Here is a 10,140-nt window from a genome sequence, read left to right as displayed (position 1 = left end):
TAAAAAATTATAAAAATAAAATATAAATATTTAACTCATTTATAATTAGTATGTATTAATTTTCATGTTAATAATTTAATATTATTTTTATTTTATTTTTTTATAATTAATTAATATTTATTATTACTATTATTATTATTATTACTATCTTATAGCATTGAATTGAAATAATCAAATAAATAAAAAATATTGTATTATTATAAAAATTAAATTTAAATATTTTTGTTATCATTTTTTAATTTAATTATAAAATTAAATTTTTATTTAAATAATTTTTATTTATTTATTCATATATAATATGTTATATGAGACATTTGACACATATTAATCAATCTACTCTTATCAAATATTTTCATTTCACCTAAGTACTCTGGAATATTTATTTATTTATTTTTTTTAATTATTAATTATTATTTTTAAATCTTATTTATTTAAATATATTTAATTAATATTTATATATTTTTAAAATAATATTATTTTCTCATTAATTTAATATATTTTTTTAATTTATAAAAAATAAATATCAATTCATATAAGTTATGAAATAAAATATAAAAAAATTTTAAATTTTAAATTATTTTGTTAATAAAATAATTTTATTATATTTTAAATAAAATATCATAAAAATTATTATTATTTTATACATATAAATTAAATAAATATTTTAATTAATTACATCATAAATTAATTAATAATTTTTATTATAATAAATAAAAATATATATAAATTAAATTAAATAAAAATTTAATTTAATAAATAATAATTTATTTTATTTAAAATATAATTAAAATAAAAATTATAAATTATACATGACGTTTTGGTAGTTTATAAATATAATTTAACTACTTACCTGAAAAATATTCACCCTCATGTCTTCTTCTTCACAGCCGCGAAGCCTTGTTCTTCCTAAAATAAAGGCTTTGAACAACATAAGGGATGTTGCTCAAGGCTTTGATCAAAATAAGGGATGTTGCTCTCGTTTGCCACAGGTTGTTTCAAAACGCTTTTACCTTTCATCCATTCATCAGATTACTTCCAAAAGGTGCACGTCTTCTATACTTTCAAACTTCAATGTACCAAAGACAAGAATAGATTCTAATCAATTTCTTGTAGATCAATTAATTATTTTTCCCGGATGCTTGCTATTCAATTTATTCTAAATTTAATGCTGGTTTTACTTAGGGGAACAGTGTTATTTCTGTTCTTTGCAAATATTCTGGGTCTCAAAATCTCCATGCAGAGTAAGTTTCAGTTTTTGGGGCGGCACTGCATTGAATGTGGAAATGGATTGTCATTTTGACTGGGGATTTTAGCTGTTTATCCAAGTATTTGGGAGAAAAATGATCAATTATTAACTCATTCATGAAGATGTCTATAAATGGCTTGAATTGCTTTATCTTTGAATTGGTGGTTGATGTCTAGAAATGATTTGAATCTAGAAATGGCTTGAATTGCTTTATCTTTGAATTGGTGGTTAACAATGTTCCCGAGATTAATAAGAAAGAAGAAATTTCAAGCGGTGAATAGGACTTTAAGCTGAACATTTTTCTTATCAATAATGAACTAAGATTACTTAATTTGAATCTGATAATTGGATAAATAAGCATTTGAGCTCTTAGCTGGAATTTTTTTGGGTTGATAATCCGTGAACTCTTAATGATATAGAAGATAGCAAAAGTACATATGTTGGATCCATTACACTACATGGTTCTAAATGCACCCTACTTCTATTGGTCCAACTTATTTCATTGCGATTGAATTGATTGTTTCCTGGCTGATTGGCTTGGACAAGGACGCAGCAGGTTGTCATGTTGACCTTCCTCCTGCTCAGATTTAAATTCAGAATTAGATGCCTCATCTTCTGATATTGTTTCATTTACTGTTTACCTTCCAGTGGACCATCTCAGTTCCAGCTGAGACCATTCAAGTCAATTTGTTTGCAACTTGAAGCGGCATCGATTTCATCATGGGAATTTAGATCTAGTTTTGTTGCAAAGTAAGGCAATCTATATCCTGGTGAAACATTCTCATTCTGTAGTTTAACTGAATCTGTCCTCTGGTTAGTCTGTTCAGGGAAATTGCCATCATCATTCCTTCCCTTATATCTTCCCTCAGTAAAGCTACTACTTGTGTTCCCACTTTCACCTTGGAGTCCAACTCTCATGGATAAATCGCCAGAGCTTCTTTCTGCAGAAAAAATTCTGCTTTCTGTATTGTTTCCCACTGGGGAAAGGAACATTTTATTTTCTTTTAGGTTTACACCCCACTTTAGTTCAGTTGGACGTAGCATGTGATCATCTGCCATTTCTTTTGCCTCCAAGAGAGCGTTTCCAGTATAGGGTCTCAACCCCATTCCAGTGTTGTGTATTTCTTCCTTTTGAGATCCTTCACAGGAGGTCAGGCAGCTGTCCATTGAACAATCGGTGGGTGGAGTTGTTTGTGTTTGCTGGGGGCGGAGACCCTGCAGTTCCTTCAGCTCTGAAAATGCTGAATTCAGGCATTGAGTGGATACTTTGGACACTAGTTCAGAAAGTTGAACTTTGGCCGCTTCAAGTCCCATGGTACCTAAATTCTGCCTTCCAAGAGTCTCCTGTGCTTTCTCTAGCACTGCTTGTAGGTATTTTCCTTGAGCCTCTATGCGAAGCTGTAAATGTCTTTGTACCTGGTTCAGTCCGGAAAAATTATCAGAATGTGGCTAAGTCTTTTGCCATAGCGACACATCAATGACAATGAATTAACCAATGAGAATACATAGAGCAAAACAGGTGATGGAAAAAGTTGTGACTAGAAAATGAAACTTGTGCACTGCTAAATAATCTACAACTGGTTTGTGTTGCATGCTTGACCGTTCAAGATTTCTGATTTATGAATTTAATGGTTCTCTGAAGATTACTATAGAGAGTGGCTTTAATGTAATGGTAAAGTTACTCCATTTGTGATTTGGAGGTCAAAGGTTCGAGCCATGAAAACAGCCTCTCAGCCAAGCAGGGTAAGGTTGCGTACATCAACTCTCCCCGAAGCCCACAAGTGTGGGATGCTTTGTGCACTGGGTCACTCTTTATCTGAGGATTACTATGTAGACATAGTAGCTTCCTTCATTTTAAATGAAAAGGCATATAAGCAGGAAGCTCCATACTTCAACTCAGCTAAGTTTTTGAGAATTATGTTATTGTGTTTTAACATTTGGGAAAGATGGGAAATTATTCGTAATAAATAATTTGCCTTTTTTCACTCATTATGGTTAATGAAGGTTTTTACTAGCACTACTAATTTGTTGAAATGGACAGCCTCTTATTTTATTTTCAGCATTTTAAGCAGTAAGCACTGTACCTCAAGCTGCTCATGTAGCCTTCTCTGCACTTCAATTTGCATTTGCAGTGCTTCACTGATGTGTAAGCTGCTGTATTTAAATAAGCATAATTGTAAAAATGTTTTGCAATGTGAGAAAATAAATGAATGAACATAACTCGGATCGAGTATTCATACTTGCTCGTTTGGGATCCAATGCTTAAATTGTTTATATGAGTACCATTTGCTTCAGACATTCTATCACTTGCCACAGCAGTAGCACCTGTAACAAATGAGTTATATTTTAATGTTAGCCAGTAAATTGTTGAAAACATTTTAAGGTAATTTTTATGACATTGCGCTCTTACTAACCGATTTTGCTGCTTCCACTAATAGCTTGACCATGCAGATTCTTGCTGAGCCTGTACTTCTGTGGATCCAAAGGTGGAGTTAGCATTTCATTCGTGTGAATATAAACTAACAAATCAACACCCAACTACCCTAGCATTATTTAATAAAATTATTAAAAAGAAAGGATATTTTTTACTGCTATTTGCATCTTCGGATCTTTAATTCTCTGGCTCCTTGGTTTCCTACTAATTACTAATGACACTTCAAGGAACAAGATTTAGCTGTCTCTTGTTTAACATTTGTTTGTTCTCTTTTTCGTAACAGTAATAGAAAATGAGACGCCACGCACATTATGAAAATATGGAAACAGTGACATCACCAGGCTGTATTGCTTCCTATCCTATAACAAAAAGGCCTAAATTGCTGTATTTATTTATTTTTGTGTTATTGGCTAGATGACCAAATATGGTAGGACTTGAATCTAGACAAAATCTTTTGAAAGCTCTAGCTGTTGGTGTTGATAATGTTTCCAAGTAGATCATGTAGATGGTATTGATAATTTACCTGTAGATGACTCTTTAGATGATATAAGGTAAGTCCTGGAATCCCCATAAGTTTCATAACTGTTTTTGGAGTAGCTTCTGCAGAGAAAAAGAACAATAGTTGAGTTTGCAGAACTTACTATTATCTACTTTTCTATAGGATTTTTTAGTTTTTTTTAGTATACTCACTGTCTGCTCCTCCAAGCTGATTGACTGCTTCTATGAACCGCTCGTGGAGATCTGGTGTCCATTTTAGTCGAGGCTTTGCATCAGTTGAGAGGACAAGTCCAGAATCTCCAGGGCCATTCCCACCTTGTAGGAACAAATACCTTTCAGGAGGGATTGGCATTCTTGAAGAGGAGTGGACGCTCTTTCCTCGGTTTTGATGATGATGATGATACATCTCTACCTATTAAATTCCCTATTCAAGTTTAGCTTGATATGGAAGCAGTAACAGTGTAATTATTGTAGTCAAGATCAGTGGTGTTTTTTACCTGATGCCTTGTTTTTTTTCACTCTCTTGATCCAATCTGTTACTCCCTAAAATGTTGAACTTGATTATGCAGTGTTCTTCAGGGACAATTTCACGTCCTCATACTTCTAAGCAAAATTTTCTTCGACTGCCCTCGCCTATCTCTTTTCTCCTTTGGTTGATGCTCACAAACCAAAGATCTGCTCGTGCTGGCTTTTTATAAAGCCGACTGGGGTGGGAAAAGCCAGTGAGGCATAGAATCTTGGATAGGGTTGATGGAAGACCTGACCCAATCCAATATTCACAGTGAACCGTGGGGCCTCTCCTCTAATTCCACTTTCTATTATAAGTGCTACCTATTTGAATTCTTTGCACATTAACTCTCCAAAACACATTCACGGCTTGCATTAGATACCAGAATTGATCCACCTGAGTTTTTTAAGTTGTGTGGATTCCTATTTGTTCGTCCAGCAAAAGCAAGAATCTTATTCCAGGATATAAGAGGAATTTTTCTGACTTGGATTAGGGGAATCCACTCTCTCTGTTGTGTTGAGAGCTTCACCCTCTCATTCTCATGGAAGATTCTCAGATTTATTATATCTCTGTTCCTCTCCTTGGTCTCAGAGGTTTTCTTTCAGTTGTCATCGTACGTGGTGAAACTAGTCATATTATATAATCGGATTTTAATTGAATGTTAACTATACCACAGGTAGTAGATGGGGACATGAAATATTGTTTTAACTGGTTGTATTTGGAGAATGTAGAGGAAGATTCTGTTGACTGGAGCACATGAAAGCTTTGGAATTAGATACAAAACAAGAAAAAGAAAAAAAAAATGATGGAAAGATGCTTGTCCTTGGACATTGTTTGAAGGCAAGGAATGGAATAAGGAATACATTCTCTTTTGTTTCCTTCAGTAAGTTTGGTACTTATTCAGCCCACATAGTATAAAATAGAAGAGGGGCCCAATTCTTTTTTCATTATCAATTGGCATAAGATAGCCGGCGCTGCACCAACGAATCCTAATCATCTGGGACCCAATTAAAAGAAAAGAGAAGGATTGTACTTGCTTCCATATTTACATTTGATGAAAGAAAAGACAATTCTTGCCCTGGAGATGACTACCTGCCCTTGACTCCTGCCTCTATTGGCTAGATTCTCTTGTATGAATCTATACACTCATATTTCTCTACTTGATTATTATTTTATGTTCTTTTGATTCAGTATTTTTATTAATATTTTTATCAAGACTTCTTAAGCATTGCTATATTTATAAATTGTCACTGAATGCTTGTATGAACAGATGATATCATTCTTGTTGTTTTCTATAATTTTGCATGAATTTTCTCATAAAATAGGTGGAATATACGCATCATACATGCTAAAAAATTTTCGTGGATTTGTACAGAAGATATCATACACATATTGTAACACACAAATGCGGTCTCACTTTCACTTGTGCATCTGAATGTTTTTGAATGAGTACACATTTGTTTTATGAGCCCATCTTCTTGTATGAATACAATAGATCCCTTCATGATGTTCATTTTACTAAAACTTGTGCTGCTTACATAAAGTATTAGTCCTTTCTTAGCCTCTACGAGATCAGAGATATCTGCAGACCCCATACTTTATCAGACTGGTGTAAAATAATTATTTTTTTTGGATTTGCAGCACCAAAAGCCATGCATGTGTCAACTGCATGTTCTGGATGCTTATGCTGTTGTATTGAATTTCAATGAAGGATCTGTTCTTGAGGTGATCATCAGGAATTATACTCTACCTATTTAAAATACAGAGAATATTATCTATATGATCAACGGCTAATGCAGAATAAATTCTTACATTAAGCCATGGAGAAAAAACCAACTTACATTAAACCCTCACAACACAAATAACATTTGTTGACGAATGAGGACATATTTGATATGCATATACCTGTTTATTGAGTGCTTGAGAAATGTCTGAAAAAACTATTGCCAAAATTCATAGAAATTATAAGAGCTCATTAAACAATTGTGTGAAAAAAATTCCCATTCCTTGAACAAAATCTTAGTTCCAATTGGCCTTTTTAGGAAGATCAATTTGATTCTGATTTGTCAGGATTTTTTATGCAGTTTGGGAGAATCTATGAAAAAGACTTTAGGTAAAGTTTAAAGTGGAATTCCTAAATAGTTTGCTGGCATCTAGATAGGAATAAATTGCAAGAGGCATGATAGGGTACCTTGCAAGTTACAAAATTATATGACTTGCACTAGATGAGCCAAATGTGACCACTTGTGAATTCTGCTGGAATCATGCCAATGTTATAAATTGCTAAGCTAAGATATAGGAAGTGAATGTATATTTTCATAAGCCAAGTAAATTGGTTAACATTAATTTTCCATGACATGAATATAAGTATGAAATATTCAATATCAGTAATTAAAAGCAGCTATTTTCTATCCTAACTCCTGTAAAACTGAAGAATTTAAAATGTAGGAATCCATTAAGATAAACTTTGTTAATTTGGTTGGTACTCTGTTAAAATTCATTACTCGATTTCTATCATATGCATGATTTACTTGATCAGAAACTAATTCAAATTAAATACTTCATGTTTCATCATATTTTGCACTTTATATAATTGCTGATGAATTGTGGTAGACATTCTAAAGTGTGTATGCCTAGCCGTAAATAGAATAAACATGGGTGTTTTAACTTTCATTTCATGTCTCTAAGGACTCGATGCTCTTGGCAATGGTACATGTAAAGTACTCCCCTTTCTTTCGATGTTGCCAAAATGCCCTTGTGTTTCGTTTTGACAAGGGCGCTCTATGTGGGTGTGAGTATGCAACTATGCATGTGCATTTTTTGTTTGTACAATACAAGAGAATGCTTAACGTTTTTACTTTCTGTTATCACCTTCCTCTCTCTGTGGATGATATTCTCTACTTTGGAAGAGAGGACTTGGATTTTTGTTCTTCCTTGTACTTATATTTCCTTTTATGGATTCTCTGTTATTATAATTTACTTTAAGGATGAGAGGAAGCTCTGAAAAGCGAAACACATCATATAGTAGAGAATCATGTTAAGGACTAGTCAATCATAAGCAATGATATGTGTTACATGTTCGTTGGTTGCATTTTTTTGACCACACATGCTGTGGCACTTGATGAAATAGAAAGTGAGAAATGACCACGGAATGTATTCCTTGTGGGGAAAAAAAAAAGAAGATAGCAGAGGAAGAAAGTATTATAGATTCTGAGAATGGGAATGTTAGAATCTATCTCAAAGTAAGGCCAATGAGTCATATTCTCAAGTCAAGAATTTTGTTATTCCTCTCTACCCAAAGCCACCAAAAATGGGTTCCCACCCATCTTTTTTCCCCTTTAGCTTAATATATAGTTAGATGCCCCTCAGACATTCATGATTAGTGTTGTGTCCATATAAGTTGAGAATATTTACCCTGTTTATAGATTGCTTAAGTTTATTTGAGATATAATTTGCATAAGGTTCCATTTTGCAACTCTCTTCTGCTATGACGGGCTGTCAAACTGGAACTAGTATTATTCTGGTTCTTTCTTGTATTACCGTCTATCCCACTTGCAAATTCAAATTCTACAAATTTTGCCCCCTTTTGCATTATTAGACATTAATATTAGCTAATTGACAGGGAGCACTTTAAGATTATTTATCCCAAATGCATTATCTTAATGTGGGGGAATGCATTCGTAAGATTGTTCGAAGAGAACTTAAGCTCGATGCACAACTTAAAAATGTCATTAGCCGTTGATGACGAATAAAGTAATATCATGTCAAGCATTAGATAGTATTGTGGTATCAAAATATTTAAGTGGCAAGATACCATATATTTTAAATGCAAAGTTGGCAAGATTTGTTTCCATGTGTAACAATTTTTATATATAGAAATCATGATTTGCAAAAGAATATGATTCGAAAAAGAAAAGCTAATGGTGGCTAAGCCACCTAATTAGGGTGTGATTACCTTCTCCAGATGCAGCCTCCCATCTCTTCTCCCTGTCCTCTAATAATAAATGTTATTTGTAGGAACTCAGATGAAAGGAATAATCACCTGATACGATATGTTAGTATAGGGAGGATTGTGATAACTGAAGATGAATATGCTGCTTTGTTGCACTACACAATTGCTTTACAAGTAAATGTATTCGAAAATGATCTTGTAGGTGGAGCATTTTGGACTCTGTTTTTAGAATTTCTTCACTCTGTCTTTCAAACATTCTTCGCTTTTACCTCTTTGAAACAATATGTCTAATGTATGGTTCAATTTGATTTGGTTTGACAGGAATAAACTGAAACTAAATTTAACCGAACTCAACTGCTATGGGTGAGGTCCCACCCAGATATTTAACCCAATGCAATCTTTTCTTCTCATTTTTCCCTCTACCTTTTCAAGAATATTTCTTTCAAACCACTAACTTGAGAACATTTTTTTAACCTTTTAGGAATTGTTCCTCTATATTGATGCTTATGATGATGCAACAATGCTGTTTGTACAATGTTGGTGTATTTATGTGTGATGTTTAATCTCATTCTTATACTTATTTGGGAATGTTTAATTTAATTTGTTTTTAATTTTTTGTTTAAATTAATTTAAAATTTTCAATTTAAACTCAATTTAGTCTAAAAATTAAAATTTATTAACTTGATTTCTTGATTTAGACTAAAAATGAAGAAATTTAATTTTTTTAATTTTTGGGTTTCAATCTAATCAAGTTTAATATAATTGAATATCGATAATATTTGAAATACATTATTATAGTTTCCCTCAACTTTAAAGATTTAAATAAATAAAAGTTGAACTTGAGTTGATATTTTATTTTATTTTTTATACTTGAGTAAAAGTGATGGAGGCTACTAGCGATTTAATTCTGACCTCCTACACTATAATCGAATAGCAATTTATACTTTATTCTTATTTATTTAAAATAATATGATAAAATTTTAATTTATTATTCAAACATGATACAGAATATTTAATAGATTAACATTTTATATTAAAAAAAAAGCACAATTAAAGTATTATAATATTCGATTTGAACATGATTTTCATCAAATTGAAATATTTTAAGTTTTATGTTAGTTTGTCTTACGAATTTTTTTTTTTAAATATTTCTTACTTTTTTTTAGTGTTTGGAGTATTTAGAAAAATAAATTAATAAAAAATATTTTTTTAATCAAAGAAAAAATTAAGTTATTTTTGAGGGAAATGACTTTTTTTTTTTAAGAGAAAGTTATTTTCTATCTTTTAGATTTTGATTTTATTAAAATGTGAAAACATTATACATGTATGATATAAACACATAATATTAGTTTAATATTGTGACCAAATAACAGAAACTATTTTTCTTATATATAAGTTATTTTATGCGAAACAAGCGGATCATGAAAAATAATTTATGTATGAAAAATATTTTTTATGAAAAATATTTTTTAAGAAAATGTTTTATATTAATTTTTTATTAT

At 31.6% G+C, this 10,140-nt stretch overlaps 1 protein-coding gene and 1 long non-coding RNA gene across 3 annotated transcripts; one reads left to right on the top strand and one right to left on the bottom strand.

The window, feature by feature from the left end:
• Nucleotides 1-1,591: 1,591 nt before the first annotated feature.
• Nucleotides 1,592-4,840, bottom strand: LOC110652425 (myb-related protein 2). Of its 2 annotated transcripts, none has more exons than XM_021808016.2 (7): nt 4,676-4,840; nt 4,371-4,590; nt 4,204-4,280; nt 3,661-3,718; nt 3,487-3,571; nt 3,331-3,400; nt 1,592-2,662 (listed from the first exon to the last, which is right to left on the bottom strand). In XM_021808016.2, exons 2-7 carry the CDS (start codon nt 4,582-4,584, stop codon nt 1,904-1,906), a joined length of 1,263 nt encoding a protein of 420 aa, XP_021663708.1. In that variant the 5' UTR covers nt 4,585-4,590; nt 4,676-4,840; the 3' UTR covers nt 1,592-1,903. The 2 variants fall into 2 exon arrangements, with proteins under 2 accessions (XP_021663708.1, XP_021663715.1); XM_021808023.2 differs by having other exon boundaries at nt 3,331-3,397.
• Nucleotides 4,841-4,951: 111 nt separating this feature from the next.
• Nucleotides 4,952-9,168, top strand: LOC110652439 (uncharacterized). The gene is made up of 3 exons (XR_002494428.2): nt 4,952-5,816; nt 6,328-6,411; nt 8,960-9,168. It is a non-coding gene; the product is annotated as an uncharacterized LOC110652439 (long non-coding RNA).
• Nucleotides 9,169-10,140: the final 972 nt, after the last annotated feature.

The sequence above is a fragment of the Hevea brasiliensis genome, chromosome 5, assembly GCF_030052815.1.
Source record: "Hevea brasiliensis isolate MT/VB/25A 57/8 chromosome 5, ASM3005281v1, whole genome shotgun sequence".
NCBI lineage: Eukaryota > Viridiplantae > Streptophyta > Magnoliopsida > Malpighiales > Euphorbiaceae > Hevea > Hevea brasiliensis.
This window is presented reverse-complemented; position numbering and strand designations above follow the sequence as displayed.

Bases quoted from the DNA above. Each gene is read 5' to 3' on its own strand.
- LOC110652425 (XM_021808016.2), bottom strand. From the start codon at position 4,584: ATGTATCATCATCATCATCAAAACCGAGGAAAGAGCGTCCACTCCTCT. The intron at 3,719-4,203 runs GTAAATTATCAA...TTGGATCCACAG, and splicing joins ATCTAAAGAGTCATCTACAG to AAGTACAGGCTCAGCAAGAA. The intron at 3,572-3,660 runs GTTAGTAAGAGC...CATTTGTTACAG, and splicing joins TAGTGGAAGCAGCAAAATCG to GTGCTACTGCTGTGGCAAGT.